Source organism: Girardinichthys multiradiatus, chromosome 19 (genome assembly GCF_021462225.1).
Source record: "Girardinichthys multiradiatus isolate DD_20200921_A chromosome 19, DD_fGirMul_XY1, whole genome shotgun sequence".
NCBI lineage: Eukaryota > Metazoa > Chordata > Actinopteri > Cyprinodontiformes > Goodeidae > Girardinichthys > Girardinichthys multiradiatus.
Genome location: NC_061811.1, coordinates 29,371,361 through 29,391,412, shown reverse-complemented (window position 1 = coordinate 29,391,412; position 20,052 = coordinate 29,371,361). Strand labels below are relative to the sequence as shown.

The 20,052-nt window shown below is 39.6% G+C and overlaps 1 protein-coding gene across 3 annotated transcripts in view; it reads right to left on the bottom strand.

The window, feature by feature from the left end:
• The window catches only part of syne1b (spectrin repeat containing, nuclear envelope 1b), a 138,930-nt gene that overhangs the window by 11,995 nt on the left and 106,883 nt on the right, over nucleotides 1–20,052 (bottom strand). For 2 of the 3 annotated variants that reach the window (XM_047345974.1, XM_047345975.1), the window contains 29 exons: nucleotides 19,771–19,953; nucleotides 19,431–19,580; nucleotides 18,948–19,124; nucleotides 18,691–18,846; nucleotides 18,446–18,601; nucleotides 18,116–18,286; nucleotides 17,874–18,007; nucleotides 17,575–17,779; nucleotides 14,490–14,672; nucleotides 14,246–14,392; nucleotides 13,999–14,153; nucleotides 13,588–13,735; nucleotides 13,414–13,508; nucleotides 13,043–13,277; nucleotides 11,286–11,480; nucleotides 10,937–11,062; nucleotides 10,675–10,830; nucleotides 8,511–8,669; nucleotides 6,866–7,032; nucleotides 6,626–6,788; nucleotides 6,014–6,201; nucleotides 5,732–5,882; nucleotides 5,273–5,455; nucleotides 4,888–5,025; nucleotides 4,369–4,560; nucleotides 3,937–4,264; nucleotides 2,377–2,445; nucleotides 1,592–1,719; nucleotides 306–432 (listed from right to left, as the gene is read on the bottom strand). In XM_047345974.1, coding sequence (XP_047201930.1) covers nucleotides 306–432; nucleotides 1,592–1,719; nucleotides 2,377–2,445; nucleotides 3,937–4,264; nucleotides 4,369–4,560; nucleotides 4,888–5,025; nucleotides 5,273–5,455; nucleotides 5,732–5,882; nucleotides 6,014–6,201; nucleotides 6,626–6,788; nucleotides 6,866–7,032; nucleotides 8,511–8,669; nucleotides 10,675–10,830; nucleotides 10,937–11,062; nucleotides 11,286–11,480; nucleotides 13,043–13,277; nucleotides 13,414–13,508; nucleotides 13,588–13,735; nucleotides 13,999–14,153; nucleotides 14,246–14,392; nucleotides 14,490–14,672; nucleotides 17,575–17,779; nucleotides 17,874–18,007; nucleotides 18,116–18,286; nucleotides 18,446–18,601; nucleotides 18,691–18,846; nucleotides 18,948–19,124; nucleotides 19,431–19,580; nucleotides 19,771–19,953 — 4,765 coding nt within the window. Of the gene's footprint in view, nucleotides 1–305; nucleotides 433–1,591; nucleotides 1,720–2,376; nucleotides 2,446–3,936; nucleotides 4,265–4,368; nucleotides 4,561–4,887; nucleotides 5,026–5,272; nucleotides 5,456–5,731; nucleotides 5,883–6,013; nucleotides 6,202–6,625; nucleotides 6,789–6,865; nucleotides 7,033–8,510; nucleotides 8,670–8,882; nucleotides 9,009–10,674; nucleotides 10,831–10,936; nucleotides 11,063–11,285; nucleotides 11,481–13,042; nucleotides 13,278–13,413; nucleotides 13,509–13,587; nucleotides 13,736–13,998; nucleotides 14,154–14,245; nucleotides 14,393–14,489; nucleotides 14,673–17,574; nucleotides 17,780–17,873; nucleotides 18,008–18,115; nucleotides 18,287–18,445; nucleotides 18,602–18,690; nucleotides 18,847–18,947; nucleotides 19,125–19,430; nucleotides 19,581–19,770; nucleotides 19,954–20,052 lie in introns of those variants that run through there. The other variant, XM_047345976.1, reaches the window with a different exon arrangement.

The following is a 20,052-nucleotide window of genomic DNA, read 5'->3' as shown; positions in this document are numbered from 1 at the left end:
TTTTGCTGTGTGCTGCACAGCTTGTTCACACATATGGTTTACATCAGAAGAATTTTGCGACCAAAGGGAGAAAGAAGGACAGCAGCTTGGCACATATTTTGTGATGCTAACACAGAAACACAAACACTTAAATGAAAATTATAAACCCATAAAAACATAAAATATATGTATAAACATATAAAAATAAATATATAAGTATTCAAAATACAAATCTCATATCTGTATAAAAATAAAAACACAACTCAAATTAAAAGTATCATACAGCTAAATACATATACGCGGGATAGATTGTGCTTTGATGTCACCTGATGTCTGAGACTCTGAACTACTAGGATCTGCCAGTCCAGACACAGTATCCTCTTCATCTTTCAGCTCACAGCCCATCCTCTTCACTGTGTCAATGCTGCCGCGACATTCCCCCAACAGTCGCATCTACAGAAACAGCATAGACAGACTTACTTCAAGTAAACTACCAGTTCACACAGCAGGAAAATGCGACCCAAATCTCATTTTTTTTGCCCATATGGGATCCTTATCTGACTTTTTCATGGCAGTCTGAACAGCCCAATTCTGTTTTTCTTTAATTACTTTATAGCAATTTGTGAATTACACAACACCTTGCAAAAGTATTCACACTTCTTTAACTTTTCCAAGCTTTGCAACGTTACAGCTACAAACCTGTTTGTATTTCATTAGAATTTTATTTGACAGACCAAAACAAAAGTGCATTATTGTGAAGTGGAAGAAAATTATCCACGTTTTTTGCAAATAAAAGTTTTGTAGAGCCACCTTTTTCTTAATTCACAGCTGCACAACCTTTGGAGTGTCTCTTTATGAGCTTTCCACATTTAACTTTGTGATCATTCTTCTCAAAGCAAGTCAAGTTGAACAGAGAGCCTCTGTAAACATTAAGTCACCATAGACTTTGCCAGAAGTCTATTTGACTGGGCCATACAAACACATGAATACGCTTTGATCTACACCATTCCATTGTAGCTTTGACTGGATGTTCAGGGTCGTTGCCCTGTTAGAATGTGAGGTTTTGCCCTAGTCTCAAGTCTTTTCCAACCTCTACCTAATTTTCTTCAAGGATTGCCATGAATGTAACACTATCCAACTTCTGATCCATTCACACAAGTTTCCCTGTCCCTGCTACAGAAAAGCATAATGATGCCACCAACATGAGTCATGGTGGATTTAGCCTGATGCCGTTATTTTTTTCTCCGCACACAGCGTTTCTTTACAGCAAAACTGTGAATTTTGGTCTAACCTTGTGTGTGTCTTTCTTTCTGAAGGCGATTGGTTGCATTGAATTTTATTTAGAATTAAAAGGTCTGAATACAAATGCATGTCACATTTTCCAGATTTTATTTATCAAAACATTTTTAAAAACCTTGTAATATTTTCCTTCCATGTTACAATTATGAGCTAATTTGTGTTGATCTAGTGTATAAACACACGGAGATTTGCAACTATGACATAACATGTAAAATAAATAAATATTCTGCAAGACTCTATAAAATACATGGAACTAATCATTAATTTATACATGTTAATGTGTATCAAAGATTTAGCTGCAAGAGAAACATACGTAGCCCATATATGATGCATCAGCTTCTGTGCTTAAAGGAGTGCGGCTGCGACTGTTGTCCATTTGCTGCAGGTGGGAACGACTGACATCAAGAGGATGCATATGAGAATCTGCTGAGGCAGCCGCTCCTGTAGACACAACAAGAACTGGTCACCTTCAGTTATAACGTTAAGTCTCCGTCCAAAATGGTTATTTGTCATATATAGTGATTTATAGTCCAATAGAAGGTGGACCTGTTTAGACAGAGAAAAACTAGATATTGTGTAAAAGATGAGAAGTCAGGAGTGCAGATTGGTTTTCCAGACAACCTTGCGAGTGGGGTCTGTTATGGTTTGAGTAGTCATTTAAATCATCATTGACCATTTAAAAGCTTCAACAAATCTGCAATCCTTCAACAAAGGATAAAGAATTTGCTCACTGTGACAAAAAAACAACAAAACGTGCTTTTCTGAAACAAAGAAAATACACATAAAAAGATTCCAAACGGGTTAGCTACCCAGCAACACTGCAAGTCAAAAAAAAGACAGCAAGTTAGAAAGATTTAGGCTGAATTCCATTTCTATTCTTTTGAATAAGAGCCCAAAGTAGGAGAGGGAAATTAAGGAGAAAATGGAATTCACCCTACACCACAGTGTTAGAAAGTGCTACTCTTGGTTATAGTGTGAAGTGTGTTAAAGTGAAATCAACACAAATAAACCAAGCTGGTGAAAGGGCTACAGGGCTATCCGCAGTACTTATTTCTGAGCCCAAACAAATGCATTATGCTTAATTCTGGCGTTGCCTACCAGTGGAGGACCTCAGTGTTTGTTCTGTTAGTTTAACATAGGCCTCAGGGCTCTCTGGAATCATTACATCTGGAAGAAACATTGAACAGTACAAACATTTAGCACTAGGCTTCACACTTTGTCACCAAATGAACAGATGAATCAAGAATCCATTCGAATTGCAAATGGGTTTTGCGATTTCAGCTTAATTGGATCCAAGTGGTGACTGGTTGGTCAGAAACTCAAAAATACAATTTGCTTCCAATCATTAAATGCCCCATGTCTATGCTCTATCAGGCTAACCACAACACTCCTCTATGTGGATGCTGTTACAGAGTAAATAAAATAAAAAGTTGACTTTTTTCTTTATCAGAGAGCTATTTAAAACAAAATTAGAAGCAGCACAGAGATGAACGAAGCTATTTAAAAGAAAACTGTTTTTCTAAGATGTCTCGAGACAAGTCTATGATTCATTCAGGCTATAAGCAAGAGAGCGAGACTTTGAGCAGATAACAGAAAGGCTAAACAGAGAATAGTAAAGTTGTTTTTATTCTATCGTAGAGTATAGTATAAAGTTTTTAAACCTCTGTTCTGAAACTAAAACTAGATTCAGAAATACTGGCACTCTTTTGGACATTTCCAAGTTATGCAACACTTTTTAGCATTTCCACATATAGACTGCTCTTTAAGTGACACTAGGTCTGTTAATCTCAAACTATAGGTGCTTTAAAATAATACTAAAAATCCAGTTGTAAAGTGACTGGTCTTTTATACATGCAGTGCAACGCTGATTCTGCTCCTTACAAAATGAATTAATGACTGCTTATGGTAGGAAAGCTAGAAAAAATATTTTGGTGCTCTCCCTGAAAATTCCTACATTATAGTTCTTTTTTTTCAAAGATTTTTCTGGCACTATTGGCCTTTATTAACAGCTGCCAGACAGCCAATGGGCAGAGAGAGAAGTGGAGAAGACATGCAGCAAAGGTCTCAAGGTCGGGAATGGAACCCGGGACGGCTGCTTCAAGGACCATAGCCTCTGTAAATGGGGCGCCCACTCTACCACCACACCACCCTCCTATATTACAATTCTTAAAGAAAAATCCTACCTGGCTAAAATAAATAGGCCAAAGCTCAGGGAATTATGGAGAGCTGTTTCATTCAAAATTAAATAAATAAATAAATACTGCTATTGATAAATTATTAATAAATATTCCATGAAATAAATAAATATCCCCATGAAATAAAACAAAATAATTATGTTAAAAGAAATCTTTATCTTGTTTTATTTAATTCATTTCAAGATTTACATAATTTACTTAAAGATTTATTTTTAATCCACTTAAAGACTTATTTAATTTACTTAAAGATTTATATATTTATTTACTTCATAATGCAGTTTTATTTACTGATACTTCATCCATATTTTAAGCTTCTCCTTTCATTTTCTGGATCTACAAAGTGCTAAATGGAAAACCTTTTCTACACATTTTGGAATGCTTATGTTCCTTTTATCTGACAAGATCAATAATCACAATGGAATTTAAATTTAAGTTAAAAAGATTTTGTTTGTCTGTAACTAACCTGACAAGCCAGAGGCCGGGCGCTGTAGAAAGTCACCCTCTTCACTCTGTTGCTCTCTGAGGACTCTGCTGGCACTCTCAAGGCCACGGCTCAGGTCATAGTCATGGTCCCACTCAAGGGGGATGGAGTCCACACTTGCAGGTGTGTCCCTGCCAGAGGGTTCGGCCCGAAACTGAGCTGCCAGGGAGGCTGAGCGCCCAGAGGAGGGCAGAGGGGAAAGGAAACCATCCCCCAAACGTTCATTCCATGGTAGGCTGGACAAATCTCCAGATTCGTCCAGCTCAAGCTCACGATCCGAGAATGACACTTCAGTATCATCATCTGCAAGCTAAAAATAAAGGATTTTGATATGTTAAAGAAACTAACTTTAAGCAACGCATTTGAGCTTAATAATAGCAAAACTTTTAGACTGCCCCAAATTTGAGCTCTTACTGGAAGACGAATTAGCTTTTTGTAGTAGCGCTTGACTCGCCCAAACACTTCCTGACAGTAGCGCTGAAGCTCTTCCAGTTCTTCCTCTATGACAGCTGCATCCAGGGGCTCGCTTTTCTCTATCAGTGCCTCCCCCTGGTGGAAGATGTGCTCAATCTTGGCTGTTGTCAGAGAAATCTCCTGCTGGAACGACTGTGGGATCAAATGTTTTACTTCTTCAGTGAAAATCACATATCCAAAACTGACATGATCTGACATATGTTAACATTTTAAATGAACAGTGGTACAGGTAAGGATCTACATTCTCCATGGAAGGCACACATAGACTGTGGGGTTTTAGTAATGCTTGCTGCACTAATGAATTATACAAGATGCTGAAGACAGCTTAAAATGTCAAGTCTGTAGTCATTTCGTTTTTGTTTTTTAAATACATGCCATGTGAAAATATATGCCACACCTTACCATACTTATTTATGCCACACAATACCATATTAGTCAGAAATATTGTGACAAACTTACCCTGAGTTGTTTGATCTTAGCTTGAATGTCGCACTCTGAGAAGTGCTCAATGTTGGTAAGCTGAAGGTCCATCTCTGTTAACCAAACTAAGATGCCATCTCTCGCCGTTTCAAACTCCTCTCTCTGCATTATAAAGTGCTGCATTTTGAAAAGAACAAATGCAGTTAGACCGCTTTTATACGTTTATGTTATATAGAATAAAACATTTACTCATGCAGTATTCTGTATGTTTAATTCAACAAAGCCTGTATGTTTAATCAACTTCAATTGGCTAGAAATAAGTAAAACAGAACTAATGCAACCTAAAAAGATTTTAAAAAAAGATGATCTGAAACTAATTAAATATATTTTTTAATAATTTGTGAAAAGGAAAAGCATCTTGTGCCTTTAGCCTGCGAAGGATGGATGCCACCCTTTTCTGCAGGTTGTCCCATCGCTGGTTAGCATCGTGAGCCATTTCCCTCAGACGACACGAGGCATCGGTGCGGTTTTCTCTCGCTAGGCGGCGATATTGCTTGTTGATTATTTCCAGCTGGGTCAGGCTTTCATGAACTTGTCTCTGGAAGGTCTGCAGAAATATCAGTGTACAGTTATATTCAATAAATTAGAATATGCGTTCCAATGAGGTTTATTTGTCAGATTAGAATAACTTTTCAAAATAACAACCTTTAAGCAGGTATTAAACATACTTTTCATTAAGCCCACATTTCAGTATTCAACATGTTTTTTATTGGTCAGATGTAATATTCTAATCTTAAATGTTAACAGGGGTGATAGCACTTTAGCACTTACTAGTCAGTCTGATATTGAAAACACTCCATAGAAAAGTAATATTTTGAGATACCTCAAATTTCTTCAGTTCCTCCTTGGCTACTGTGTACAGCACACCAGATGAGTTGGGCAAAGCTGCAGTTTTCTCTGAAGTGGCCAACCACTCCTCAAAACGAGCAAAGTCTTCTAGAAATTTCTGCCATAAACGCCACGTCTCCTCAATCCTGAAAGAGGATAATTCCAGAAAAAGCATAACAATTCTGATAAATGAGAGGGACTTGTTCAACTTCCATGCTATCCATTTCTATTCATGTTATTCTGTATATGTAACATGGTGACTTTATGACCATATCACCTTAGTCTCCTCTCCATGGACAAGGCACAGATGCTCCTCCAGCGGCGATCAAGGCTACGTGTTGCCTGATGGATTGAGTCGCACTCCGCATCAGTGGCACAAGCATCACAGTCATGCAGGAGTACCTCACATAAATTCAGCACTGATGCAACTCCGGTACTGTGCTTCTCTATATCACGCTGAAGCTCCTGGTAGGTAAATAAACACATTTACACTGGGGTAGAAAATTGACAGGTAACAGCCTAGAAAAAACTGGAAGACAGATATAAAAAAAACCTACATCAATTTTCAGCATTTCAAATGTTATTTTAATTGCAGAAATTCTGTGATAAGGATTTATTTAATTTACTTTTAAATTCATTTAATTGTATATTTTTTTTGTTTTGGTGCAGAAAGTTTTTATTTAATATTAGATGCATGCTGCACCCTGTGTGTAAAGAAACTAACTTAACAGCTAAAGGAAACTTAAAGCTATCAAAATAGAAAGACTGGGTGTCTTCTCATTGAGTGAAATTCTAAATAGCTACAAGGCTCCAGTTATGCAGTGATCTAATAAAAATGCATTATTTCCAATTAATGGTCATTATAAGTTTGGGCCGAACGTTCGGTCACCTGCTGCTGATCGAGCTTCCTTTGAATCTCTTGGAAGTCACAGGAGTCATAGGCAATGGGTTTAGACAGCTCTGCCTCAATGTGGGCGAGCCAAGAGCGCAGGCTGCTCATGTTTTTATCCAGCTGCTGCACAGCGACCAAAGTTTCCTTCAGCTTCTTCACTCTGTTGACATAAGTTTCCCAGTAGTGGATGAACACAATAACACTTTCATCAATAAATGTGAATGATCATCTCCTTACCTAGCTCCAATGAGATCCAAGAGATGTTGCCAGCGGTTGCTGACATTGTTGAGTTTCTGTTCGATTTCAATGGCTTTGGTCTGATGACTGGCCTTGGCCAGGCGCTCTCCAAGCTGATGTAAATGCCGCTTATTATCCTCTGCAACTGTGATCTCCTCCTGGTAATCCTGAAATATAATTCAAAACAATGAGGCAATACGAAAAACCCCACTTTGACCACAGGGGGACAACCCTGGCTGCATTACTTGGGAATATGTTCAGTGTTTCACTTGTCGGGGAAACACTGACGGGGCGTTGGTGGCAGGGGTTCATCTTGTAACTGGTGGGTTGTCGGTTTGAACCCCTGCTCTGTCTGTCTCAGTAGTTGCGTTCTTGGACAAGACACTTCACCTTCCTTGCCTGTTCATGGCGGTCAGAGGGCCAGGTGGTGCCAATTGTATGGCAGATCCACTTCTGTCAGTCTGGCCCAGGGCAGCTGTGGCTACAATGTAGTCTACCACTGTGAAGTGTGTAAATGTGTGGATGACCGATCGTAGTGTAAATAGCTTTGGGGTTTCTGGGGACTTGATAAAGAGCTATACAAATGCAGGCCATTTACCATTTACCGTCATATTGGAGGGGCACCTCGCCTTTTTAACGACCCTCTCTACCTAACCCTAGACAGTCAACTTAATAATTATATCAAATTTATTTTCTAAATAATGTAGATTGCAACAGAAGTCATTTAAGGTTACCTTTCCTATATAGAACAAGTCTATGCATTTTCGTTTAATGAAATAAACAAAATGATCCTGTTATTTTCATAACACTATGTCAATTCTGCCTCTGCAATGTTGTGCTCTCTATATTGCAGACACATGTGACACTGCTTGTACCGTTGAACACCGCCCCCTGCCAGTAGACACAGACTGCACCGAAACAGATGTCACAACCACCTGCAGAACAAGCTAAAATATGTGTTCTTCAAATGCCTCCAGAGTTGTGAGGATAGCAGCTATAACTCTCCTACTCCGTAAGGGTTTCAGGCCCCCTCCCCTTACAAGCAGCAAAAACCGACACATCGCAGGGTGAGAGGTTTTGACCCGGCTTGGCTGTCAGAGGGGAAATACTCCACCTGGATGTACAAGACTGATCTTGGTAAGTAAATATGTAAATACATATATAGTAGACAAAGATAGAGAGAACCAGATAGATGAAGGTAGAAAGATGTTAACAGAAAGATAAATATAAATACACAGATACATTAAGCATGAAGAAGGGATTCTTATGAGTAACAATAATAAAAGATGTTTTATAGGAATGTCGAACATGTAGAAATTGATTAAATGTATCAATTGCTGTATTGCTACTGTTAAAACAAACATAAAAATCTTGTGCTCTTTAAGTTTGTCGGTTAGCGCGCCTCCTCAAAATGACATTTCTGATGTTAAATCCATAAAAAAACCAAAGGTTCGCAACAACTAAGAAATGCAGGAAAGCAAAAACCCTAAGATATCTTTTTCTACGCGCATGAGGAATTTTTCCTCATGCGCGTAGAAAAAGCATTAAAAAAAAATCTGATGGGAACATTTGAATAAGTAACTAATTGTATCAATTTTGCACTCGGAGTAAATGTCTGCACTCATTACATGACACATTTCCATACCTTGCGGAGCTTTTCAATCATCTCCTCAATGCTGATGTCTCCATTTTGGGCCACCTTGCTCTCCATGTTGGTGAGCCACTCACAGAGCTCCTTGTACTTCTCGGTGAAAACAGTCCACTCATTCAGCTTCTCGCTCACCTGCTGCCTGCGCAGGGAAAGCTGCAGATGCACAGCACCACATGCAAAGTTAATCTACACGATTTAACTTAGTCTGTAAAAGCAAATTAACAAATGCATGTTATGTTAACACATGCCAACAAAACATGAAAAGCCAAAAAGAGAACAGTGTTACAGAGATCGCTGAAACATTTGCATTTCACAATGTGTGTGTGACTCTGTGTTTCCTGTGAAAGCATTTTATCTGCGACGTACAGGAAGCATCTCAAAGCAAAAAATCTTGAGGTTTCAGAAATGTTCTGCCTTAGATGAAGCTAACTTTGCATGTTGGCGCCACAGTTATTTATTAAAGTTTGACTTCAGCAACACCTTGTGGTGTGCTGCGGAACTACAGAGAAAACACTCAGCAACACTTTGCAAAATACCTCAAGCTGAGTCCAATTGGATGGAGAACGTCTGTGACCAGCTATTCACAAGACTAGCCATAGATTCTCAACTTTAGTTTAGTTAAAACAGCTTTTTTCTTACAGGAATGCCCTGTAATTAGCTCCATCTATCTTCCTATCAACTTTGACCAACTTTCCTCAATTGAAACTTTATAGTAACTTATAAGACAACAGATGAATAAAGAAAGTATAAATTTATTATATACAAAACAATACTAGTACAGTACAATACATTAGCATTGTGTGAACCAACCTCAACCTAAAACAAATTGTCTTTAAAAAAATTATTTTAAAGTTTCAAGGGTTGGGGCTTATATTATGTGCCATGACAGCATTGCCTTGGGGACTTCCAGCAAAAGCTGGCTACAAGACCTTAGAGTCCCAGGTGGGGACATCAAAGTACAACAGTCTGGGAACATAGTGGGGTACCAGTCTATTAAGAGCTTTAAAAAAGATGTCCAAAGTTAAGTTAAGGTTGAGTTCAATCAGTGTTAGGTTTCAAAGGCAGGTAGATCTGGACATCAACAACTAACCAGTTAAAGCCATATTAGCTAAGAAACAATCCACCCCAATGGCAATAAAACAATGAATAGAGGGCCTAAAATGGAACCTTGAGGGGCACCAGACGTGAGGGGAGCAGTTGCAGAGGAGAACTCAGCTAAATGATCTGAGACATAGGATTTAAATCAAGAGAGGGATGTTCCTAAGAAGCCTACACTTGACGGTTAACAGGGTAGAAGGATTAATTGATCCACAGCTGGCCCTGATGAGAAAAACATCCCCACAGCAAGATCCTGCCACCATCATGCTGGTCATGATCAGAGCACCTTCTTCCTTGTGTTTGCGCTGTCCCCTACATGGCTTGCAGCAAACTGCAAGCAAACAGGACTGCTTAGAGCTTTCTTTCAACAATGACTTTCTTCTTGCTACTTTTACATAAAGGGCAGATTTGTGGAGAGCGTGAGAAATAGTTGTCCAATCGACAGATACTCCAAACTGAACAATGGAGCCAGAAGTCCCTTGACTGTATTTCTGATTAATGCTCTCCTTTAAAAAAATGCATTTAGCAGTGATCAATGAGATGGAAAATGCTTGGCTGAATACAAATGCATGCCAAACATACCAGTCTTTTTTTTCCAAAAAAGTTTGAAAACCATAAACTTTTTAGTCTGTGTCACAGTTATGCCCTGCCTTATGTCTATCTATTAGCCCAATATGGCCCATCAGCGCCACAACCAATGTGAACAATTTAAAGGGATCGTAATAGTTTGGCAAAAAATTACATATAATGTAAGTTTTTTTTTTTTGTTAAAGATATTTTTTTCAGCACTAGTGGCCTTTATTTTTTTATTTTTTGACAGTAGGCAGACAGGAAAGAGGGGTAGAGAGAGGGGGAGACATTTGGCAAATGTCGCCGGGTCCGGGACCCGAACCCTGGACAGCCGCTTTGAGGACTATAGCCTCTGCATATGGTCGCGCGCTTTCGCCCCTACACCATCAGCCCCATATAATGTAAGTTAAGGGATATTCTGCTGCAAAGTTCATAGCTTAAAAAACAGATGCAGCATATAAAGAACTCAAGTATAAAGAGAGTACTGTACTTGGTGGCAGATTTCATCCCATTGTCGATGCAGAAGTTCAATACGCTCCTGCAGAACAGAAAGATCCTCTGCGGTGATATAACAAGACAAAGACTCTCTCAGCAGAGTCAGATGAGCCAAATCTCCTGTCCAGCCTTCAAATGTGTTCTCTAAATCCTGTTAATAGAGGAACATTTATATTAGAACATTCATTTGTATTCGACCAATTTCCATTTTCTACAGTTTGATTTTATTGAAAGACCATAACCAGGTCTGCTGATACCTTGCAGCGCATCTGCTCAGCTTGGAGATCTTCGTGGTGATCAGGAAGAGGTTGAGAAAGCTGCCGTTTAAAGGCTCGGAGTTTTTCAAGTGATCCTCCAATCCCCCTCTCACACCTTTCCCAGTCCTGTATATCAACATAAATACGAAGGCAAACAATAAGAACAAATGCACTAAAAGTGATAATGAATGACTTATCGGGGTTTCGAGATCAAATCCACAAAATATAGAATTTGGAAAAAATGTGAGCTAAATGGGAAATTTGTATGTTTTCACCAACAATGCAAAACAGTAAATTCATACAGAGGCTCAATCTATTCAATAAACTGTAGGTGTTCTGTTTAATTTACCTTTAGAAGTAAGCTCAGCTCTTTCTTCTGTTCTTCTAGGCACGTGCTGGCTTGTTTCCATCTGTCCTGGATATCTGTCAGCTCTGTCTGCAGGGTCACCTCTGCTCGGCCATCTGCTGACAGGAGTAGTTGCCTACCAGCCTCTATCGTCAAGATGTAGCTGCCCTGCTGACGCTGCAGCACCTTTTCCATCAGCTTAAGCAGAAAGAACGATTCTTATGATGCCACAGAACCTATAAATGCCCAACATCCTGCCCTACAAACAATATATTTGACTAATTATCAGATTCAGCGCATTGTAAAAGTAGTAATTTCTCTCTGACTTTTTAACGGTACAATAACAAATGTTTTTTATTGAGATTTTATATGACAGATCAACATAAAGTAGCACATATCTGTGAAGTGGAAGTAAAATGTTACATTTATTTACATTTTTTTCACAAATAAAACTCTGGAAAGTGTGACATTCATTTCTATATAGACCCCTTTACTATGATACCAGTAAAAAAAAAACAGTGCAAGTAACTGACTTGAGAAGTCAACTAATTGTTGCTAATTAGAGTCCGACGTGTAATTCAGCTTAAATTATGAAGGCCTTAGAGGTTTGTTAAAGAAGGTTAGTGAACAAACAGCTTCATGAAGACCAAGGAACATCGCAAACAGGCTAGGGATAAAGTTGTGGAGATGTTTAAAGCAGGGTTAGGATAAAAAATAACATCCCAAAACTCAACATCTCACAGAGAACTGTTCAGTTCATCATCTGAAAATCGAAAAAGTATGGTAAGACTCCAAACCTGCTAAAAAATGGCCCTCCACCTAAACAGATAGGCAATGCAGAGAGGGAATTAATTAGAGAAGCTAAGAGGTCTAAGGTAACTCTGGAGGAGTTGCAGAAGTCTACAGCTTAGGTGGAGAATCTGTTGAAACAACAATTCATGTCAGCCACTAATTTGGCCTTTGCTAAAGAAAGCCATAACAAGTACTGTTTGTAGTTTGTAGTTATGACAAAAAACAAGCACTGCATATTACCCTGAACACACCCTCGCCATTGTAAGACATGGTGGTGGTAGCATCATACTGTGTGGATGTTTATTTTTTTCTCACCAGGGAAAGGAAAGCTTGTCATGCTTGATGAGAGGCTGGAAGAAAACCTATTAGAGGCTGGGAAAGACTTGAGAGTGGGGCGGATGTTCACCTTCCAACACGGCAATGACATTAAACATACGACCAAAGCTACAATTAAATTGTTTAGTTTGAAGCATATATTTGTTAGAATGGCCTAGTCAAAGTCCAAACCTAAATGCAATTTGAAATCTCTCACAAGACTTGAAAATCTATATTCACAGATGCCCTTCATCCAATCAGACAGAGCTTGAACTATTTTGCTACGCTGGTAGAGACATATCCCAGAAGATGGGTGATTCTACAAAGTATTGACTCAGGGCAGCTGGATAATAATGCACATCACACTTTTCAGATTTTAATTTGTAAAACATTTCAAAAACCATGTACTGTTCCTTCCAAGTCAAAAATAAGCACTACTTAGCGTTGGTATATCACATAAAATCCCAATAAAATACATAGAAGTTTGTGATTGTAATGTGATAAAATGTAGAAAGGTTCACTGTACATCAGGTTTATCCGAAAATAAAGGGTTTAGGGCTTTCTTCTGGAAGGTTAGTAGCTTTCTTCAGTCTAAACCAGTCCCAGCTGTACCAGCTACACCTTTATGCATTCAAATAGGGATTATCATGTACCTGGACAGCATCAAGCATGGAGCGAGCTTGTTGTAGAGGAATTGTATTTCCTGCCTGAAGCACCTCTACAGGATGGGAGACCTCCAAAAGCCATTTGCGCAGCTTCTCCACCATTTCTCTGTAACGTTGCCACTGACGAATGAGACCATCGATGATCCCCCGCCTCTGCTGAGCACGTCGCACCACGCCCTGCCACTGGTTACTCAGGAGAGTCAGCTTCATGTTGAACTCATCTCTGCGGCAGAATAAAATAAAATGACTGACAAATACTGACTCACAGTAAAGTTTGGTGCATTTAACAGATAGTGTTAGACATTATGAAGATATCTACAATATGCAAAGCAGATCTAAAACATCCAAAAGTCTTTCACCTGTCATCTACTTGACCTTGCTCCAACATCCTCTGTCCATCACTGATGATAGAGTGGAGGATCTGCTGGCGGCTGAACATTTCAGCTTGGAATAACTGGAAGACAAAAAAATTACTAACACAAGAAACAAAAAAGCCACCATTTTAGAATGGTTCACATGGAATGGACTCAAACCTCATGGGCTTTTTGCTGATCTATTAAGCTCTGATAGTTCCCGGAAATTTCCACAGCCAGGTTTTCTTCTGTTTGTAGCAGGAAGTCCATCCATGTTTCACATTTTTCAAGGAAGGTCTGCTGCTGCAGCAGGAATGACTGAAGCTTGCTGCAAGAAACCAAAAAAAAGGAAATATGACGTGCCACAAAAACTCAAATAAATATGAGGAATTTCTTTTATTACCTTTTTGTCAAATACTGTAATATCTATGCCATTTATTCATCAGATTATTAATGTAATAGGCTATTCAACAGAGTTTTTTTATTACCCTTGTATCTAAAATTACAACTATGTATCGTCACACTTATTTTTAGAATCTGTTATACCATTGCACAACCTTGCTAATATTTTTGAAGATGCATAAAACATACCTGAATCTCTCTGTGGTCTGTGCTGAAGCTGTTGACCAGCTTCTATTGATGTTCTGCATGCGTTTGATCTCCGAATCATTGAGAGGGAGCCGATAACCAAGCTCATTAAGATGCTCTAACTCAGGGGTCATGCTGCTAAATTTTAGCATGAGCTTCTGCAAAACAGCAAAAAGAAATGTTGTTATTCTTCACTTTTTGGTCAGAGGTAGGTTTATCCAACTAGCTAATAAAACAAAAAATAAATAACCTTGAGCTCCTCCATGCGGTCCTGGATGTCTGTCAGGTCAGTGCAGCCGTTGGGATCTTGTGCTCTCAAAGCCTCCTCAGCTTCAACTAACCAGCAGTCCAAAGATTCCAGTTGTTTATTAAAGGTTTCATAGTCCTGAACTCCTGTCTGTTATAGAGAAACACACAACATTTATGACTGACTGGGAGACCACTTACACAATCAATGTTAGAAAAGAAATGTGTCATAAATATTATCTTTTTACCTGCAAGGCGGTGAGCTGTCTGTTGAGGACCTGTTCCACCCCTGCCAGGCGCTGGGCGAGAGAGAGGTAGTCTGACTGGATGGCAGATGCTGCTGAGGTGTCCACCTGCTGTTTAAGCTGCTCTCCCAGTTCTTGGAGAATCTGAAGGGAGGACTGCACTGGGACTTGTGATCGCAGCAACTCCTGATGTAAAGAACCCCAAAAATATTAACTATATCAATTTTTCAAAACTAAAACAACAACAAAAAAATCAGAAACAAATACTAATTTAGGCAGAAACAACAAAGGAAATCCATTATAATTTATTGGAATCTTATGTGATAGAGCAACATTGATTAGTGGATTATTGGGAAAAAGGAAAAAGCAACATGGTTTTTAAAACAGGGATCCACAGCCCAGGTAAAAGAAACTTTAGACAGAATAACTGTAAGCCATGCACATTAGAAATTGGCTTTTAAGACAAGAACAAAGCCATGAGAAGTCAAGTATAAAGTCTCACAATTCATGTAAGGGACATAGCAAACATTTTGGTCAGGTGAGACTAAATTCTAACATTTTTTGGCCTACAGTACATAGAGAATGTGTGCCAGATAACTAACAGCACACATGGTGAAGCATGGTGGTGGCAGCAAAATTGCTTTGTGGATGCTTTTTTTCAGCACCAATAGTAAAGCTTGTCTGAGTTGAAGGGAAGAGGAACAAAATAGACTTGAGACTGGGGCAAAGGTGTAAGTCCCAGCAGAACACAAACTTAAAGTTACACACAGAATCCCAATTCTCTGATAGCATGAGTTAGGTAGCTCATAATGGGCTACCCTGAATAGCCTTCAGAAGCACCAATTTCATTATGCCAGCCATGACTGTCTGGCAGCTGTGATGCTGATGCCTAGAGGAGGGACGTCTTCTGTGTATATATAAGCAAGGCACTGCGTCACACAGTCATTCTAACAGATTAACCTCTTCTCGCTGCATACCAGGAGAATGAAACGAATCAGAGAACCGGGATTACAATTCAATTCAATTCAAAAATACTTTATTAATCCCAAAGAGAAATTAAATGTTGTTATAGCTCATATTATGAAGGTTTTCTCAAAGAGCCGTTGTAGATGCTGATGGCTGTGGGTAGGAAGGATCTCCTGTAGCGCTCCGTCTTACAGCAGATCTGAAGAAGCCTCTGACGGAAGACACTCTGTTGTTTTAGGACAGTCTCATGAAGAGGATGCTCAGGGTTCTCCATAATGTTCTTCATTTTATGAAGAATCCTTCTTTGTACAATGATCTCCAGAGGTTCTAGAGGAATCCCCAGATCAGAACCAGCCTTTTTTATCAGCTGGTTGAGCTTTTTTAAGTCCCTGGCTCTGATGCTGCTTCCTCAGCAGATGATGGCAGAAGAGATCACACTTTCCACAACAGATTTATAGAAGATATGCAGCATCTTGCTGCAAACACCAAAGGACCTGAGCTTCCTCAAGAAGTACAGTCTGCTCTGTCCCTTCTTGTAGACGGCTTCACAGTTGCATCTCCACTCTAGTCTGTTGTCCAGGTGAACACCGAGGTATTTATACTCCTCCACCACCTCCACTTCTTCTCCCATGATAGAAATAGTTTTTGACTTATTCCTGTTTTTCTTAAAATCTACAATCATCTCCTTTGTTTTAGTCACGTTCAAAATGAGATGATTGTTTCCACACCATGCCACAAAGCGGTCCACCACCTTCCTGTACTCAGCTTCTTGTCCATAATGAGACCTTTACGCCTCCAACAGAAAACTGAGTACTCTCTGGGTGAACTGAAAGTGCATAGATATGACTAGTCTGTCTGGAAGAGGCTAAAGCCAACAGGAGGGCTGTTTTAAATGATTGAACTTTGAGATCAACTTGAACGAAAAGTTCATAAGGTGCCTGTTTAGCTGCTAACCAATCCCTGCCAGTCAGTGTCTGCTAGACCAGTAGGGAGCAACCAGGATTAATGAGATTAATGATCCCTCATTCCTCATTTTAGCCAGATTTTGGAGAATTAGCACAATTGGTGGGAAGGCATATAGGAGGACTTGAGGCCACCCGTGTTCCAGTGCATCCAACCCGAGTGGTGGATCCTGGTCCGGGCATACAGGAACACTTAGGGTGGAGTAATGGGTAAGCTGCTGGTGCTAGTGACTACTGTTTGTTCCATTCACTTATCGCCTCGCTCTGAGATGTAGGTGCAGTCATGTTAGCGAAGCCTTATGTGGTAACTGTTTAACACCTAGAGTAACAACTACAGCAGCAGGTGTGCTGCCGTTCACTGACTACTGTTTAGTGCCAGATTAGACATTCTATCTGCGAGGTGGATACCTAGATGGTGAATTTTAGCCTCCTCCCTAACACTATAGTGAAGAGACCAGGATACGACCACAACCTGCGTAGGTAATACTGCCCAGCAGCCGGTTTGTGAGCTCGAATGCAGGCATTTTGAGCTAAGGACTACTGTATGCAGTCGCAGAAGAAAAAAGCTTTCTGGGGAAAGTAAGAAGAGTAAAGCTTATATACGCGGAGGATGTCCATCCTCTTGCATTAGTGTCACAACTGCCAGCCAATCATGGCTGGCTTAATGAAATAGGAGCTTCTAAGGGCTATGCAGGGACAGAGGTGATAGTAACTATTTACAATTGCTCAGTTACATTTACGTAAGTAACTTTAAAAATATATATATTTCTAAGAAGTTTTACTGCACCATACTTCTAGTACTTTTGAGCGTACTCCCATAGTGAGATACTGAGAGAATGCCTTAAAGGGAACCCTAAACATACAGCTAGAGCTATAACAGAATCGTTAAGATCAAAGCATTATCATGTATTAAAATGGCTTAGTCAAAGTCCAGACCTAAATCCAACTGAGAATCTGTGGCAACATTTGCAAACCGTGTCATTTCTCTTACACTTGACAATTAGACATTCACGTTTTTGGTCGTAACATGACCAAATGTGAAAATTTAATTTGTATGAATACCTTTGCAATATTCTGCATGCAATAAAATTTAAGAAGAAAACAACTTTTGTACATCAACGATTGTCTGATGTAAACCCCATCACCGTGGGCCAACTCACACTGCATTCTCGGATCCAGTTGGAAACCTCCTCATCAGCAATGTCCTTTCTGCAGGTGCTCTTCAGGAGCTGGTCTGCTTTTTCCTCTTGAAGTTGAATGCTGCTACAGCTTTGCTCATGAAGTTCTTTGTAGCGCTGCCATAGCTGAAGGAGGGCTTTACTGCTCTTAAGACGCTCTGCTATCTCCTCCAGTAGGCCAGTCCATCTGAGTGTGCATAATGACAGTGTATAAAAAAAATGGTTATGTACAGGCTTTGAAGAAAAAAAACAATAAAACAAGCATCTATTAAAAAAATCACCTTGCATTGAGATCCTTGAGGGCATTGTTGAGGGAATCTGACACTGAGGGGTGACACTCCCTGAGAAGTTGGTGCGTCACAGCACCAAACTTTCTCAGACTGCTTTCCTGTTTCTCCAGTTCTTCTTGCAGATCCTTTCCAAACAAAATACAAAATGCTAACTTCAAAATGGCTTCAGAAATATACTAATATCCTAATGCTAAATTATGTGCTCAATAAATCCAAACTTTATCTTAAAGTACCTGCAAACTTTGCACTTGCAGCTGAACAGCCTCCAGGGAGCCCGTAAGGAGGCGGAAACGGGATACAGAGTATCTTCCTTCCATCAGATAGCCATTGATTTCCTCTGAAGCCCGTTTGTATAGAGTCCACTGATCCAGCACTGAAGTCAGGCTAATCTTAAGTTGTCCTATCTGTTGATGAAATGGTGAAATGAGAAAACACAAAGAGACGCTTGGTAAACTGAAAGATCTGGCCTGAACAGACATCTGGGACAAACAGGATATAGCAGTTACAGGATAACCCAACAATCTCGTTAAATATGTAGGCTGAAATAAAAACTATCTAATTACCAAGTGGTCCAGATTGGCCCAGGTGTGATTGACACTTTGGAGGGTCTCCATGACGATAGCACAGGCCTCATCTGTCTTGTTCTGGACAAGAGCACAGCCCTGTTCCTCTACTCTTTCCAGTTCTTTCTCTTTTTCTTTCAGCAGCTCTTCCATTTCCTAAAAAATATCCAAAAAGGTTTCCCCTGATAAATAAACATAACTGCGAGATTGTAATGATGTGAGCTGGAGTAATAAGTTAGACCTACCTGGCAGTCTTTGAGAGCATTCTGCACAGAGGTCAAATCTTCTATTCGGTGTTTCCTCTTTAACCGTTCTTCTTGAAATGTCATCCAGGACTTGAGGATCTGAACGCTGCTCTCATACTCCAGCCACATCTTTAAAAGGTTCTCAAGGAACTGGATCTTAATTTTATTATATAAAGTAAAATATTTAGACTCTGTGGTATGCTGTTGAACAACATGGCTGAGATATGCCGTAATAATCTCAGTAATTATGATCTCACCTTCTCATTGATGCAGCCTTGTAGGATCTGCCAGCGTCGGTTCATGGCTCCCAGACGCTCAGCAAAGTCGGTTTTGTCGCTGCGCTTGCTCTCAACATCCTGACCACCGATCTGTAGAACTGACTGGTTGACAAAGTCCACAGTCAGCTGCTTACAGCTTAAATCTACTCGGAATCCCTAAAACACAGGAAATAGGGAAATCAAAAGATTTTCCAGCATGAGAGATTTTTGGCCAAATTTCTGAAATATTAGAACTCTAATGTACATTAACTTCAAAGGGTTACAGTAAATATATTTGATTTATGCTTTTTTTAGGTAATCTATTATAGCCCTTAAAACAAAATTAAAATTGTCTAAAATCGGTGCTGGAATACCAAATCCTTATAATGTTCAGACTGACATATCTGTCACTAGTAAATTTTTTAAAAGTTCAAATTATTCAATTTAAAAATCTTAATTAATGCAGATATAAAAACGTACTACCTTATATTTTTGCAAGTAGTCTTGAATCACATTTGATCCAACAGCACTCTTGAGGTTTTCTTCATCCTCCTCAATCACACTCTCCATCAGTGATATCCAGTTACATAGCTCAGAAATGGCATGACGGGAGGCCAACTTCTCCATCTGGATCTAAAAACAGAGCAAATGTTGAGAGAGAAAATGGTACATGTCCTAAAATGAAGAAGGAAAAAGCATGTGTTGCAGATTTTGGGACAACCATAACATAAAACGTGTGTTTCTGAGTGAAGCAGTACTAAGAGGTAATTCTCTTTGCCCTGAAGGAGCTAAGCCTGTTCAGTGTGGTTGCATGTGATGTTACCTGATGCAGTTTCTCCTGAACCACTGGGATGCGTGTGAGAAGCTCAGCCCACTGACTGTCAATGCGAGCCAAATCAGAACGCAGCGCCACTGTGTCCACTTTCTTTAGTCGCAGCAGCTGGTTTCCCTCTGAGACTACTGAGCTCTTAAGGCTTGACTTTCCTTCCACCTCTTTTGAAAACTCCTAGAACAAGAAGTAAGTTGAATGTTTTCCAGTGAATAAACTAGGGATGCCCCAATCTGATCAGTTTTAAATGATTGGCAGCAGAGTCCCGGACAAAAG